The sequence below is a fragment of the Festucalex cinctus genome, chromosome 4, assembly GCF_051991245.1.
Source record: "Festucalex cinctus isolate MCC-2025b chromosome 4, RoL_Fcin_1.0, whole genome shotgun sequence".
NCBI classification, from domain to species: Eukaryota; Metazoa; Chordata; class Actinopteri; order Syngnathiformes; family Syngnathidae; genus Festucalex; species Festucalex cinctus.
This window is the reverse complement of record NC_135414.1, coordinates 8,039,048-8,055,684: the sequence shown is the minus strand read 5'-3', so window position 1 is coordinate 8,055,684 and position 16,637 is coordinate 8,039,048. Positions and strand designations below refer to the sequence as shown.

General features: G+C 40.2%; 2 protein-coding genes across 2 annotated transcripts; both read right to left on the bottom strand.

Moving 5' to 3' along the window:
- Nucleotides 1-337: 337 nt before the first annotated feature.
- On the bottom strand, nucleotides 338-2,924 carry nudt21 (nudix hydrolase 21). The gene is made up of 7 exons (XM_077518171.1): nucleotides 2,634-2,924; nucleotides 1,846-2,046; nucleotides 1,704-1,767; nucleotides 1,306-1,395; nucleotides 1,079-1,154; nucleotides 883-997; nucleotides 338-745 (listed from the first exon to the last, which is right to left on the bottom strand). The coding sequence occupies exons 1-7, from the start codon at nucleotides 2,753-2,755 to the stop codon at nucleotides 724-726; spliced, it is 690 nt and encodes a 229-aa protein (XP_077374297.1). The 5' UTR covers nucleotides 2,756-2,924; the 3' UTR covers nucleotides 338-723.
- Nucleotides 2,925-4,033: 1,109 nt separating this feature from the next.
- Nucleotides 4,034-15,031, bottom strand: LOC144017365 (uncharacterized). The gene is made up of 8 exons (XM_077518829.1): nucleotides 14,818-15,031; nucleotides 13,821-13,936; nucleotides 11,209-11,668; nucleotides 11,034-11,126; nucleotides 10,914-10,950; nucleotides 10,543-10,614; nucleotides 7,605-8,777; nucleotides 4,034-4,661 (listed from the first exon to the last, which is right to left on the bottom strand). Exons 1-8 carry the CDS (start codon nucleotides 14,914-14,916, stop codon nucleotides 4,414-4,416), a joined length of 2,298 nt encoding a protein of 765 aa, XP_077374955.1. The 5' UTR covers nucleotides 14,917-15,031; the 3' UTR covers nucleotides 4,034-4,413.
- Between the last annotated feature and the right edge of the window lie 1,606 nt (nucleotides 15,032-16,637).

The window sequence follows — 16,637 nt, the reverse complement described above, 5'->3', positions numbered from 1 at the left end:
CAACTCCAGACACTAAGCGTCTTAGAACTGATGTGATCATATGAAGGTTGGATAATTTATACAGAGGCCTACGGACACATTTTGTTGACACAAGTATGAAACGTGAGCATGGTACATTAACCCACTGACCTGTGGGAGGCTACTGCCCTTTCCAGTCTGAGCATCACCTCACACTGCCACTTTCCCAAAGCATATCATATTCAGCTGCATTACTGTATTTTTGATGGTCCTAGGGAGGAGCACCAAAATATGCTAGATATTGTTTAAAATCACCATATGAGAGGGAAACAAATAAAGCGTTTCTGCACAATTCATAAAAAAAAACGTGTGCACACAATTAAATGTCTTTTTTTTATTAAAAAAGAAAAACAAACAATGAAGATTAAAATAACAGTAAACACAAAGTAATTGGTTTAATCAAACCTTTTCCAAGAACTTAAATTCAGACTAAGCATAATGCAATATAAATGTATCCTCTACAAAAAACACCAGTTGTTCGAGATTTTAAAAAAAAAAGGCGGGGAAAAAAGCTTGTTTGTTTTTTCTGACAAAAGCACAGCTAAACATCCCCGTGGACTGTCAGTATATTCAGCACAGGACACGTTTCTCTCATGTGAAAGTGGAGCCGAAGATGAGAAGTGTAATTTCTCTACATTCTCCACATGATCTTCAAGTTTCACTTCGACTGGGCTGTACTCACAGAGACAGCCAAATGGACTTCACTTAGTTGTAGATGAAGTTGAACCTGTTATAAAGCAAATAGAGTGAGGGGATATGGAATAAACTGCTTCAGTAAAACATCAAGCAGCATGATCTGCTATATTTGTATTATCAGTAGACACACTTATTTAAAAAACAAACAAACAAACAAACAAACATTACCGGCTAAGCAGCTGCGGAAGACTTGATATGATTGGTCCATATCCGGGGGCGTTGTCATACAGCTCAAACAACGGGGCTGCCACCAGTTTATAATTTTTGGGGACAGCAAACAGTGCTGGAAACAAAACGACCCACATACCTCAGCTCATATTCTCTTTCTGTTTCATCATTAATTCAGATTTACCGATATACCAACCTTTTTCCTGCAACTGAACCAGAAAAAGTTTCTTATGCTCCTTAGGTTTGGTAATGTGAGCCGGAATGTAGGGATACTGCAAGACACAAAATAATTGAGGGTAAAAATGCAACTCGTTTGCTTGAAAAAGAAACAATGTTTGTCTGTCACATTTCGCATATAATAGCTCCTTAAAGTCACAGTGACAATTAAAAATGTTATGATTCCAGTTGATGTGAAGGACAAACCTGTGGCGGCTCAAAGTTGGGGCGCCACCAGTTGCCAATGCAGTCATCAATGACCCAGTCCTGCTTCACGCCATCCTGCCGTCCAAGAATCTAACATGCAAATAAATGATACATTGAAATTAATAGAGAAGTTTAACATAAGAAATTTCCTAAAATTTATATTAGTGTATAAATTGAATCTGGTTATGATTAATGGTATATATTGCAGTATAAACTTGAGGGTAAAAACGATAAAGGACGTAATTCTTAATGTCTCCTCTTCACTTCCACTTCTATTAGACAAATACAAGTACTTAAATTTGAGTATTTACAGATATAGATTACTGATACTTAACACCATTGCATATTTCATTGTGATGAAAATGTATTTTGTTTGAATCAAATACTGTTCCCCTCACCTCGGTCATTAGGCGTTTCAGACCTTCCACCTCATCTTCCCCAGGACTCAACTCTCCACCGGGCCTACAGGAGAGAAAGAAAACATCAGACATGGATTCAGGAAAACACATCTGATGGTTCCAAAGAACATGAAGTCCTCACAGTTTGAAGAAAGTAGTGCCCAGTTGCAGGAGTAAGACGTGCGGCAGCCGATGCTCGTGGACGATAAGTACGCCCTCCACTGTCCTTCTCATTCCCATTTTGTCAAACTCCTCGCGCATCCGCTGGAACCTGGCAGCCACTGAGCTGTCCTTTTCATATAAAGGCTCCTTGGTCCCAAATGTGTAGTTGGTGAGGGGGTACCTAAAAACACATACGTGTTACATCACAGTTATCCAAAATTTTGTCTTCATAAGTGTAATAGCACTCCATTTTATGCCTGCTGCCACTTTCTACTGTAGTATGTATGACTAGAGTGTTTATGGTTATAAAAGTATGGCTTGGCCTGATGAGTGACATGGACATCAGCAAAGGAGAATGCCAAGTTGGCATTTGTGAACTGGCCCACCCGTTAGCCAATTAAGTGAGTTTACAACAACAACAACATAAGTCCAGATGGAAGCTTTATCCCTGTGAAGTTTTGAGGCTGAGTTGGCTCCCACGTTTTAGATTTAAGAAGAGATAATTCAATTCCAAATAGACGTCGACATAAATTTCAGATCTCTCTAACCACAGAGTTTTAAATTGGTTAAAATATCTTCTGTGCTTTGTAAAAGATATTAAAAAAAAAAAAAAAGCTATCATTAATTATTATGAGGGTATCGAAGACATTTAATCATTACATCCCCGTTAGTAGAACGGGGCGGCTATGTTGCCTCATCATTAAATTCAGGTTAGAAACACATTTTGAACCAACTTGAATCTACTAGTGAACAAATCGACGAACTCACAGATTGATGGTTCTCTCCAAGGTGAGAGGCTTCGCCGGGCTGGTCATGTATTTGCTCCCAAACTGAGCGCCACCGCCGCGCGGCCAACCTGTGTTCGAGCGACTGGGAGGCGCAACCGACATATTATACGTGTGCACGGTGAGATTGCGAATGCAACTAAATCCGAACGCGTTTTTGGAATAAGCGCAATGAACAAAATAGCAACGGAAAAAAATAAAGAGGACTACAATGGACAGTACTCAACAACTCATCCACCGTCGTTTCCGCCGTCGCCCCACTTCCGGGTGAAATGCGATGTTTTGTTCATAATGGTGCCGCCGCCAGCGACTCCTGCTGGTTGGAGTGAATAATTAAATTTGACAGCTCACAATTTACAGGATTATTATATTTCACAATGGCAGTCTCTGTCGATTAATTATCGATCAATACAAATTTTTATAAGTAATCAAAGTTGTAATTATCTATCAATCTCAAAGCAACTATGGAAAATATAAATCCTACAGTTCACAGTCTTTTACAGCACCTCCTGGAAATCCCCCAACCCCCACATTCATTCAAGGAAAAACTTCTGGAAAATCCATTTGGGACAAAGAAAGAAACCTTGATTATCTTCTTTTGCAGTGAATGCCAATCTTGTGTGCAACACCATTCATGTGAAAGGATACAAATGGCCATTTGCGCTTTCACATGTAGTCCATGCATCTAATGGTACCTCTCTTTTTTTATGATGTCCACAGATTTGCCTTTTGAGTCACATTTGTAAAAACTTTGTTAATTTCTATGGGAGCTGTTAGATGACTTTGAACGGCTTTACAGTTTCTTGGCTAAGTGTGGTATTGTCTGCTGTTCATCATGTGATCAATAATCTACTTGTTTTTATCACCCAGGCGTGTAACTGCAGACCAACTTTAATGTACAATACACTATGTTTTCACTGAACACAGGATGCTTTATTCTCTCTGGCATCCATGACATTAAGCTTAGGGGAAGTCCTGTCCACTCCACTGTGGCTAGGAATGTTCAATACTGAGGCAGTCAGTATGTGGTCAAGTGTATGGCTTGGGCTTTTTCTTTGGGTCTATAGAGACACTATATCAATTGTTGGTATTGTTGGTAATCGCTCCCTTGCTCTTCTGTCCAGATGATAACAAGTGATTTATATGAGCTGGAACAGATTGTATTAAGAAAATTAATTCGAACAAGTTGAAGAAGTTTAGGAAACTCTGGCTCAAGCACATTCTTAATGTTTGAATGAGAACCGTTCGTTTGAATCATCATCATGATCTTTTTTCAAGCATTTTCATAGCTTTGAACCACATCATGGTGGGTGGAATTTATTCATTTACGCATAATAATAATTTAAAAAAATACAGTATATCAATTGAAGAAAACTCAACACCTCAATTCAATATTCCATTTAATAGTCATATCTATTTTCTCCATCTATTGTAAACATGGTGTCTTTAAAACACAGTACTTGTCTTATGGTACATAATCATACGTGCAATGCAAAATTCAAACAGAAGTTAAAAAAAGAACAAAGACACTGCTGGAATTGTCGATAACGTCACACCATGGATCTCAGTTCTTTGGTCCAGTGGCCCGACCGGGTGTGTGGTGTGCTGCTGTAGTGTGATGGTCCCTGTATAGGAAGTGCCATGGATCATTTACTGTAACCATTTTCCTTTACTGTGCCCTAACCTGCCTGCGTCACAGTAGTTGGTCCCGAATTTAGCAATACTGTAGCATATATACCGTACATATATATATATATTTTTTTCTATTTCTTTGTTTCTTCTTGGTTTTGACGCTCATTCTCTGGTGCAGGTTCATCCTCTCTTTCTACTGATGCCACTGGGACGTCTTCACTTTTCACATTTGCTTCTTGAACTTCTTTTGTTGTTGCTTCACTGCTTTCTTGAACTGCTTTCTCTTTACAAAGCTCACTCTCTTTGCCATCAGCCATGATTTTCTTGCTTTCAGTTTCCTCAGTTTGTTTGCTCTTTTGGACCACCTCCTGCTCTACATCTGATAATGGGAGATAAATTGTGCTTATTAAGCATACAAAAGCAATGAAAAATAATGCATAAATTAGTTTACAACAGAGGTGTCCAAACAACAGGCAGGGAACATTTTTTAGTGGGCCGCTAAAAGATAACATTAAAGCGGGCCCCAATATTATTATTTTTTTAAAAGGATTGGAAAGGACAGTGTGAAAAATGTAGTGATAAAAAAGTGGGCGGCAAGTTCAGCAACTATTGTGACTACATCCATCCATCCATTGTCTTGACCGCTTATTCCTCACAAGGGTCACGGGGGCTGCTGGCGCCTATCTCAGCTGGCTCTGGGCAGTAGGCAGGGGACACCCTGGACTGGTTGCCAACCAATCGCAGGGCACACAGAGACGAACTATTGTGACTACACTGTACTAGTAATGATTACAATTGGTTTCATATAAAGATATTCAATATATGCAAGACAGAAATAAACTATTTACCGTACAACTAAACTAGTAACAAATTTGTCTTCATAATACCCGGGTGAATAAAGATAACTCCATTTCAGAAGCAAAAATGGTTTGCTCCACTTTCGGCTCTGCATCAAGGTCCAATTTGTGAACATATAGCATATTACTGATTCCCAAGTAACTGTTTCAAAATGTGTAGTTTAGCTCAGTTTGTGCTTACTTTGGTTCTGAATGTGGAGATTAAATTTGGCTGCGCTTGATGTATGAGGTTTCTAAAAATAACTATCATAAATTATAAACAATTTATAATTGCTTGATCATGTAGTTTTAGCATGTTTAATAAATGGCCTGTAAAGTGAAAATAAATGTCTAAAATTGACACATCAGAGAGAAGAATTGTTAATGTTAACTACCAAGCCAAATCTGAATGCTAAAAATAATTGTCAAGTAGGCCTACTGCATTTAAAAAAAAAAAAAAAAAAAAAAAAAAAAGAGCGTTCAAAATTGTGAAAAATCACACCAAGTTTCTGCACTCAAAGACGGTGGTCATGTCAGCTGAATGTGCTGAAACCACGCTCTGCTCAGCTGTCAATCAAATACTACAACTTTGAAAATGCAAGCTACTCTGTCTTGCATCTGTCATGTCTAAGAAGTAGAATTTCATTAGTCTTCCTGTTTTATTTTGGTAAATGTCTTGCTCCCTCCTTTTCTGACAACTTGCCCTTCCTGTTTCCTGATGACCTTCCCCGCCCTGATTTTTTTTTTTTTCCACTTTGTGTGTGTGTGTGTGTGTGTGTAGTCTGTGACTCCCTTTGCCCTGTGCTAGTTCGTCTTGTCTGTTAGTGCCTGAGTTCTAAGCCTTGTTTCCAAGCCTTGCCCAAGTAACTCGTTGGTTATTGTTGTAGTTTTTGTTTGATACTTTGTATACTCTTTGATTTCAGTATTTCCTCTAACGAGTGATTATTTATTTATTTTTTGTTGCACTTTGATCATTGTCAATTTTCCTCAGATGAGTGACCTTTTGTTGTACTTTGTCTGTTGCCCATTCTCCTCTGCTGAGTGAATTTTTGTTGTACTTTGTTCATTAAAACTTTTGAGAACTTGTACCTTTTTTGAGCATGAGTTGTGAATTTTGGGTTCACTCCTAGTTCCACCTTGACAGCATCTTTCTTATCCTAGAATTTTATTTATTTTTTTTTTTTAAAATACCGACACATACACCTACATACATATTTGAGTCAAGAAAAAAAATTCTACCCGCTTACTCGCGGCTGGAATTCATGAAAGACGCTTGCCACTAGCTATTTCACGAGCTAACAGGCTTGGGCTAAGTAAACAATATAGCAGTGATGCGAACAATAGAGGACGCAAAACCAGGTTAAGAAAGTAAAAACCCTGCCACAGTTTGGCTTTAGCCACAGGTGCTTCTACTGAACTCTCAGGGAGCTCGTTTACTTGTTGGTTGAGTAGAAGCAACTCTGTAGCAGGGTTTTTACTTTCTTGGACCTGGAATTGCCACCTCTGTGAACGAAGCCACTCAAGTTGTTATATATAGTGGGACGGGGGAGTGGTTGGACGGTCACAGGGCTCACTAAAAAAAAAAAAAAACAGGAAACTGAAATGGAAAACAGATTTATACTGCATCTTAGCAATAAAGTACTACGTTACGGAGCTCTCAGTCTTGCACCTTTTCAACAGTTATCTTCAAACATGTATAATAGAAACAAATCTTTGACTTATTTTACAAAGAATTTCAAAGTGGTCCTTGCGTCCTTCATTTTTCTGTAATTTTCCCGCACTCTGGAAAAAGTGTTGACACCCCTTGTTTACACCTTAAAGCTGGTGTGTCAAACATGCGGCCCACTGACCAGAACCGGTCTGTCAGGTGGTCCAATTTGGCCCGCTAGGACAACAGAAACTGCAGTTTTTCGCTAAAAGAACCCGTTGTTGCTAATTTTGTCCACCCGAGGGCACACTGACAACCATTTAAACGGCATTCTGAAATATGGCTGTTGTTCAGGATTTGATTAAAAGGATAATTGTGCAATTTGTCACTTTTTTACTCACGACTGCCCCCTCTGGCCCAAAGTGTAACTGCAGCATCTGTGTTAGGCTTTTTCATTGTGCGCGTGCGAGTACGTGCACAAGATGCAGTCAGAGCAAAACAATCAGGGCTCTTTGTCCTCATCTGGGCATTGATGGAGCATGTATGACATAGGAAAAAGCTTTGACATTACCTTTTTAAATGGCACAATGCACCTTTAAAAAAAGAATTAAAAATGCGCTCACCAAGAAATTTCAAATTACTGTGCAATAAGATAATAAAAATGGGAATATTTTGAGAATGTATTTGTATTTACAGTATCTGCTAATATGTAAATAAATAAATAAATGAATGAATAAATAAACAAATGTTTTTTTTTTTTAGCTTATTAGGCCACAGACATACTACTGAGGCGTGAAAATGACCCCTGAATTAAAATGAGTTCAACACTCCTGCTTACCTGTGCCTTTTACAGTAGTACTCAATCTTTCATCAGCATTTGTTGGTAAAACTTGGCTTGGACTATCATGGGCGAGTGCTGAACTGGTCAAACTGTGCCTGGTAACACTGGTGTCTTCAGGAGCAGGGAGGCAGGTGATAACTGATGTGAGTGTAGAGCTGGTCTTCTTTGAGGAAAGTGGGTCAGTCGTGAGCGGGGAGCTAATTGCGTCTGCAGTCGTTACAGCAGCGTTATTGGTGGTGGTGGAGACGATGGAGTCGGCGAGGTTGGTTTCACTGGATGAGGTTGATGGAACAATGGAGGGGGAAGAGTCTACGGAGTCAGTAGAAGTTGTGGTGGTAATGGAGGTGGTGCTGTCAAGAGGAAGGGTGGTCGAGCTGGTAATGGAGGTATCACATTGAGGAGGAGTTGAGCTCAGGGCCACAGATGTGCTTTTAGTGCCTATTGATACGCCTGTAGTGAAATCCTCACTAGCTACTATTAGCGAACTGGTAGCAGAGTCTGATTTGGTATCTGCAGGCTGGATAGAGGCTGGAGTAGACACTTCTACAGCGGAAACGACAGAAATGGCCACTTCACTAACCACAACTATGCCATTTGAAACGGGACTTGTCGCTTTAACTGATGTAGTTGTTTCGCTTCCACTGAGATGACTGGAAACAGTTTCCACGTTGGTAATGGAAGTTACTGTTGGCGGATCTAAAGTGGCACAGGATGTAGGCGTAACAGACCCAGAGGAAGTATAAGGGACAGGGGCAAGGGGTTCGGTAAGAGCTAGGGAGCTTGAGGAGCATGTTTCTGTGCTAATAGGCTGAACTTCAGAGTCCGAAGGCTTGCCATCGCGATCTGTACCATTTGCGAGTGTAGCAGTGGTGTTAACAGCAAGCACATCCGACTCAGAAGTTGTGGAGGAAATAGTAACGTCAGCCAAGTCAGGGGTGGCATTTGACATTGCAGGAGGAGTAGCAGGGCCAGATGGAGCTGCAGTTGGACTTTTTTCTGTAATGGGTGTGCTTGTTTCCCCCTCCTCTATTTGAACCAACTCATTCTCAGGCGTGTTGCGGCCAGATGTTGTGGGGCCCGGACCAGGCTTGAGGACTGGCTTAGGAGGCAAAGCGGGTTTTCCAGCTGACTCATGTGCTGACACGCTTGGTCGAATTTGACGCCTTGTGTCTGATGATAAAAAAATAAATAAATAATGAGTATTATTATTATTAGTAGTAGTATGAAGAATCAACATGTGCAAAAGTCATAGGCCACCGTTAGAGTTATAATGAATAACTACAATGTGACTCAATAGAGTGCAAACCTCCACCAATTAACAAAAGTGCAGGAAAAAAAAGAGAGTCATATTTGTATATACCCATCTGTTTTTTAGTTATCAGGTTACTTCCTGGTTCATAGAGTTGATGAACAGATGGTGAGGTGGGCGGTTCCATTGATGTCATGTGGTTTGCACGACCCTGATGTATCAGTACGGCCCACTTGGAACCCCAACTGACCAGCTGTTACAAATTGTTCCTCATAGTATCCTCTTGTACAAGATTTTGACAACAGAAGCAAGTCAATAAGTAGTGTTAGTTTCGTCAACAAAAACTAAACAAAAATAATTTTGTCAACACACATTTTTCACCGGACTAAAACTAGACTAGACGAGACTAAAACCCAATAACTGGGACTAAATCAGTATGCATTTTCGAGACGAAAATGTCCTTCACTTAATTAAAAACGGGACTAAAATCTATGGACATTTAAGTTCATGAACAAAAATGAGACGAAAATTATATGATTTTTTAAAAATCTAATCTGTCACGTCTGTGACACTGTCATGTGACACACAGCACAAACACATGGGACAGACAGGAGGTCGATTCACAGTGAAAGGTTAAAAAAAAAAAGTAAATTATAGTTCTAACTTATAACAACATTAATTCAACACCTATAACGTTCCAATAATAATGTTAATGCGACTGCTAACTAATGCTGACTAACTTACTAGCTCATAGCATGGTGCCATAGTAGCCACTGTAATTGTGTGTGAAGTTGTTTTTTATCAAAAATATTTTAAAAAATTACGTGAAATAGTTTTAGATCTGAAAAGGTTCAATATAATCTGCTGGAAAAAAAAATACAGTGATAAAATGGTGTCCTGACTAAAACGTTGACAGTTTTTGGTGACTAATTCTAGAAGAATAAAATTACGTTTTCTTGGACTAAAATAAAGACTTAAATGCTACATTTATAGTCCACTAAAAATAGACTAAATAAAAATGGGATGAGGTTGATTAACTGTGATAACAACGAACAAGCGTGACTGAAATTGGACTAAAACTGAGACTAAATTTTAAAATGGCAAAAAAATTAACACTATCAATAAGCAAATACAGCCGTGTCCAGGCAAGTAAACTGCTGTGGCATGGAAAAGATGATAGTGACTCCAATGATTAAAATATAATTCTTTATCAGTTAAGATATGCATTTGACTGAATTTTATTGATAAACTAAAGGGAAAATGTTAATTAATCAAATAGTGTTACTATTTTGTCTCAATCAAGACACAATTGAGCTATTAAGCAATTGCATCAGGATGTGAGTAATCATTCCTCAATTCCAAGAGTTCTTAATGATCAAATAATTAATTAACCTATTACTATGCCAATACCGAATATCTACACCTTTGTCCAGATTATCGCCTGCATTTAATGGGTTCTTCCTGTTGCCTACATTTGTAGCACATTTGTTATCACCCACCATCCTACTATACAATCTGTTCTGGGGGGGGGTTTGGCACACTATATCTGTCCTCGTAATTTTATATTTACTGTTTTACTATATCTAAATGACTGATGTGGAAAAAATCATCTAAAAAACAAAAATAAAGCTGTCACAAGATTTCAGCGCATTACTGTATGTCAAAGTTGTGTTTTGTGTGACTTACCTGAGGATGCTGACATAGTTCTGTGTTTTGTAAAAGTCGGGGTTGGCTCAACTTTACTGTCAATAATGGTGCCTGAGACATGAAAAGAGCATAATGCAAATATTTTAGCTGAAGCATTTGTCCACATTAGGGTCACAGGTGAACTGGAGCCTATCCTAGCTGAAATTGTAGGACAAGTTTCGAGTATATGAACACTATGGGAAAACACTGAAGAAATGACACTTTGCTGCATTGTAAAGTAGTGAACTTAAAGTAAAAATCTAAATTTACTGTCGCCTCAAAATAAAGTCATTAAAGTACAGTGTCTCAGGTGTTATGTTCTGTTTATCCTTGTGAGTATGGCTATCTAATGTTTTTGTTTTCAGACATACCTTCAGATTCTGCTTTTTTCATCTCTCTCTCCGGATTCTATGAGAATATAAGAGACCTTTAAGTTATGATTTACATAATTACAAGATCAATATTTTTTTTAAATTCAGCCTGATCCACACCTGCGTCTCCTCTGGCTGTGCTTTGGAAACCCCAATACGCTGAAGCATGAAATGAAGTTTCTGCTCGAAGCTATGTTGGCCTTCAAATTGTTTCTGAAAATCACCAAGAAAATATCTTAAAAATGAACACACAGCTACCTAAAGGCTTGACAGTTTTTGGCTGTGTGACACTCACCTTTCTGGCATTGGCAGCGCCTGCTGCTGATCCAGATAGTAAAATAAGAGACTGGGATTTCCCTTCCCTAAGAGCACGGCGGGGTGGCGCCACTTCACCCCTCAGCGGCGGAACATCAGAGGCAGGTGTTTCCTGCGCAGTTGACTCTTCAGTAACACCACTGGGCTGCTCTTTCCCTTTCTCCTTTTCATTCTCCTTGTCATGTTCCTTTACTCTCTCCTTATCTTTTTCTTTATCAGCCTTGGCCGCCTCCCTAAGAGGGCGAATGAGATCAGCGATGGAGGCCTTTTTGGGGCGGCCCTCATGGCTCGGCTCTGATTTCAGACCTCGTCGCTTTCGAAGGGTAAAGAAATCCCCAAGCTTCCTCCTGAGTGTTTTTGTCGGGGGTGGACAAGGGACAGAGGTTGCAGGAACCACTTCATCCACTGTGATGGACTCCGGTTCCTCATCTTGCTTTTGCCTAAATGTGAAAGGTTAATTATATCAAATCATTAACATACGATACAGTGAAAAACTATTTGGCCCTCACTTGCTCTGTTGTATTTTCACAACTCGTTAAACCTTATATAGTATATGAATATGAATAAAAGGCACAAAAAGGAAAGAATGCAAGGGACGCTTTAACATGCTTTATCTTTAAATATTTAGCATGCTAACACCGACTAATTATTATTTTTTGATTTCCTATGTATTATAATTTTGCAAATGGCCCCCAGGCCTGACACTGGATACTCATTTAAAGAGGAAATGAACCCAAAACCCCAACTAATCTAAACACAGTATTCTGATTGATTAATATTGCGTTTGTGCAACATTAATTAATCTGGAAAATCCACCCGTTTTTATCAATCTCAGGGGGCGGCCATTTTGGCACTTGCTGCTGCCCTAAAATGACATCACAGTTGCGCTGGGCTCAGGTATCGACCAATCACAGCCCAGCTTGCCAACGTCACATGACCAAACTCAGAAAACATGTGAGCCGTGATTGGTCGTTACCTGAGCCTTGAGCAACTGTGATGTCATTTTCAATCAACAGCAAGTGACAAAATGGCAGCCCCCCTGATATGGATAAAAATCTGTGGATTTTGCTGCTTAATTCATATTCCACAAGCACAATATTAATCAGAATGCAATGTCTGTGTTTAGACTAGTGGGGGTGCACATAACTTGAAGAAAATTAAGACAGTTTTTGGTTTGACTTCCCCTTTAAAACAATGTAACAATGGAATTGGTTGTTCTCATAATGGTAATTCTGGTCCACCTATTTATCTACCATCAGATGAGATCAATGTTGACTAACTTAACTAACATCCATCCATCCATTTCCTTGACCGCTTATTCCTCACAAGGGTCGCGGGGGTGCTGGAGCCTAACTCAGCTGGCTCTGGGCAGTAGGCGGGGACACCCTGGACTGGTTGCCAGCCAATCACAGGGCACACAGAGACGAACAATCATCCACACTCACAAGCACACCTAGGGACAATTCGGAGCGGCCAATCAACCTGCCATGCATGTCTTTGGAATGTGGGAGGAGACTGGAGTACCCGGAGAAGACCCACACGGGCACGGGGAGAACATGCAAACTCCACCCAGGAAGGCCGGAGCTGGACTCGAACCCGCGTCCTCAGAACTGGGAGGCGGACGTGCTAACCAGTAAACCACCGTGCTGCCCACTTAAAAAAAAAAAAAACTTTTTTTAAATTTTATTTATTTATTTATTTATTTTTATAAATTTTATGCCTCGGTGAGGATTGCACTCTCCCAAATATGGTCATTCTATCATGGCTAAAACAATGCAGCTTATCGTGTGAATAAGCTGGAAAGTTAGCAGTCAACTTTTAATTCAGATATATTAGAGTTCAACAATCACAATAAGGTGCCTTTGCAACTTCTTATTTTTCCCCAAAAAATATGGGATTTCCCCTTGACATTCATAATCTAGATGTGATGCTGTCAGAAATGCATTTGTCAAGCTCAGACACTTAATTGCTGACAGGGTGGACAATCACAGGGTTGACATTTTAGGCTATGTGGCAGACTTCTACTTAGCAACAGCAAGATGATTTTTTACTATTTAACAAATGTATTTCAAAAATTCTGAAAGGCTTTCTTTCATTGATATTTCATTATGACAGAGTGGACATACTAAGTTTAACAATACGCAGCAACACACATGTAAAGATTGTAGGGGGAGAAATTTGTCTAAATTTATGATGCAACTTTCTACAGTTTCATCCTCCAGTGATGAAAGCGAATGTGCTGGTTTCAATATCACTAAAAACATAAGAGGGTTTCTTAAAGCAGGCAGTTACCTCATAATGACAGACATCAATTTCAGGAACATGCGCATAATGTTTATTAATATACACGATCAAAACGACTTGTTTTATCAAGTAATCTGTTGTGGACAATAAAACCAAGTCAAAGAACGACAGCACACACATTAAACTGTAGTTAGCAGAGCAGTTTGTATACGACATGCCAAAAAAAAAAAAATCATGTATACATCATCCAATGAAAAAACTGACTGAATGATTTTGATGAGGACACTGACCTATGCACACAGTGTCAAGCAGAGTGCTGTACAATTAAAGGCAACTGGTGGTACTCACTCTGTATCTGCATCTGCATCTGCAGGAAGAACTCTCTTTGTAAAGAACTCCTCCACTCCTTCATCTACACGCCCGATGAGCTCAAGGACTTCATTCTCACTCTCAATTATTGTTTCCTGATTACATTTGTAGAAGATACAAATATTGCATTTGACATCAAAGTTGAAGCATTACAGTATGTAGATGAAAAGGTATCAATGTGACTTCATATTATGTAATACTGACCTCAACAAAACCCACACAGTCCTTCACTATAGGAATATTTTGGCTTCGGTCTTTTGCTACAAACCAGCTTCCTGGGAGACAGTTGCTCAGTAACGTACAATGGGGGGCGTCATTGGACTTCACATGCAAGATCTCTCGTTAATACAATATAAATATTTTACCTATGCATACTGAATCCTACTGATCACATTAGCATCTGTGCCCACAAGTCGCAATAAAAGCCGAGAGGCTTGCAGCAGAGCACAAATTTAGCAGAAGTCACTGCTATATGATACCATGTCAAGGGAATTGCTTGGATTTTGTCTCCCTGACCACCGGCTCCAAGGGAGTGACTACACCCAGAAAGCTATGTGACAAAACGATGAGCCATGAAGAGAAACCAGATGATGCACATTTTTAATGCACAATCCTGTGAGGAAAAAAATACAGTAGAAGGCTGCAGGCTTTTTTTTTTTAGTGTGGGGGGGGGGAGGGACATTCAAGCCAAGCTACCATCTGCAATGCTATTCAGGCAATCACTCTTGGAAATCACAGCAAATGCCATTTGCGGTGTCTTCACACAGCTAGTTACCGGCACAATGGCACTGGCTTATTCAAGCAAGGGAGCAGGCTTCTTTGCAGCTCTCCCCCTCCATCCGTCCCTTCCCTTCCCCCTGCCTCTCCCCTCTGCACCCTATTCCATATCCTCTCTCCCTTCCATTTTCTCCCCACACACACTCATCACCTTCCCTTCATGCTCTGTTCTTTCCCTTGAATTCATTCCTCACCGTACCTGTGGTCTGCTGGGACGATAGTTGAGTTTTTGTCGGTGAGGTCTCGGTCGGCTCTGGGTGTAGTGCCTGAGCGCTGGTCCGCCCAATGGCAGCTCCATTGGGGAGACACGGCACTCTGTTGCCGTGGAGCTCTGTTGCCTGGGCTCTGTTGCTGAGGCACCGTTGCTAAGAGCACAAGCACCAGCAGTATGTAATGCCTCTGCTGAGGTGGGAGGGGCCAGCCCCGGCGAGACTGACAGATATGACAACAGAGCCTCGCCTTCCTCTGCCCCCTCCCCTTGGAGAGTAAAACGATGAGGGAATGAAGATAAGAAAATAATGTGGAGCCATAAAGTGACCACACCGACATTTGATTTATGGAAACCTAGAAGGTGGACATAGGCGGCCTTCAGTGACAATAATTTAAATGGACAAAATGTTCCATTGGTTATGTAACAAATTAATAATTTATTTGACATGTGCACCCAAGGCTTTTAGCAAATCCCACTCACAGTTTTGAGGTTGGAGGTTCAAATCCAGGTTCCGGCCTTCATGTGTGGCGTTCGATTGTCCTCTCCAGGCTTGCATATTTTACCAGGATGCATTGTACTTCATGTAATATTAGTCATTTTACGTACAAGATAAAGAATATATGCCTATTATCTGGCTGCATGTTGTTCCCCATTTATGTTCAAATATCGAGATCTGTAGGGGCGGCATGGCTCAGTGGTAGAGTGGTTGTCTCTCCTCTGTGAGGTTGTGGGTTCAATCCACACCCCTGGTGACCATGTTGAAGTGTCCTTGAGCAAGACACGAATCCTGATTTGCTCAAAGTGAACCTGGAAACTCCCTGCATGGAAGCAGTTGACCACTAGTGTGTGTGAATGGGTGAATGTGATGCATCAATTGTAAAGCACTTTGGGCACCATATAGTGTAGTTCAAGTGCAATAGAAAAAGCAGCCCATTTACCATACATTGCTTAAACGGTTGTAAAACCGCAACTATCAATGCTAACTGTTAGCATGTCAATGGGATTTCCCATTATATATTAGCACTAAGCAAGCTTGGGCCATGTTTCTTAAACATGCAACGTAATTCTCATCCATCCATCCATTTTCTTGACCGCTTATTCCCCACAAGGGTCGCGGGGGGTGCTGGCGCCTATCTCAGCTGGCTCTGGGCAGTAGGCGGGGGACACCCTGGACTGGTTGCCAGCCAATCGCAGTGTAATTCTCATTGTTTTATTAAAGTAAAATTCAACTGAGAGTGACTTTTTTTTTTTTTTTTTATTAAATGTTAACTATTTTCCAAACTATCGCTTGTTGTTAAGTGAGTTGAATTGAGTTTACTGCCACCATACTGTGTTTGTATCTCAACTTTGAGCTTGTTTGTTACATAATAACACTGCAGAATGTGCATGTGAGATGCAGGTGTTATTTTTGTCCACTTAGGGTCACTATCTTTATGTTCGACACTGTATTATCAGTGATTTTGAATATGTGGGGCTTTAAAAGGTGTGTCCTGGCCTGGTGAGTGACAGGGGGGTCCGTAAATGATAGTATAGGGTTGGCGAAATGTGTGAAATAATCCCAAACTTTGGACATTTTCTGCCTTTTATGCACTTTTTCCTCCTGGTTCGCACTTATGGCTCCGTAAGTCTGCTGTACCATTTATCTGTGTGGAAAATTGATTGCTGTAAAATTTCATAATATAGCAAAAAAAATCTGTGATATAAAATAGCCTCAATCTGAGAAGTGAAGCAGAGACTCACCTCTCCCCATCACTTTGTCCTGATCCTCCCGTTGGATTTTGGATCAGTAAAACAATTTAAATGCCAAG

Excerpts from the sequence above, each read along its gene's own strand:
- LOC144017365 (XM_077518829.1), bottom strand. The coding sequence starts at position 14,916 with ATGGAGCTGCCATTGGGCGGACCAGCGCTCAGGCACTACACCCAGAGC. Across the intron at positions 13,937-14,817 it reads ATCGTCCCAGCAGACCACAG|GAAACAATAATTGAGAGTGA; the intron begins GTACGGTGAGGA and ends AAATGTAATCAG. Across the intron at positions 8,778-10,542 it reads AACTATGTCAGCATCCTCAG|ACACAAGGCGTCAAATTCGA; the intron begins GTAAGTCACACA and ends TTTTATCATCAG.
- nudt21 (XM_077518171.1), bottom strand. The coding sequence starts at position 2,755 with ATGTCGGTTGCGCCTCCCAGTCGCTCGAACACAGGTTGGCCGCGCGGC. Across the intron at positions 998-1,078 it reads GGTTCAGTTGCAGGAAAAAG|CACTGTTTGCTGTCCCCAAA; the intron begins GTTGGTATATCG and ends TTTTGTTTCCAG. Across the intron at positions 746-882 it reads CTTCCGCAGCTGCTTAGCCG|GTTCAACTTCATCTACAACT; the intron begins GTAATGTTTGTT and ends GCTTTATAACAG.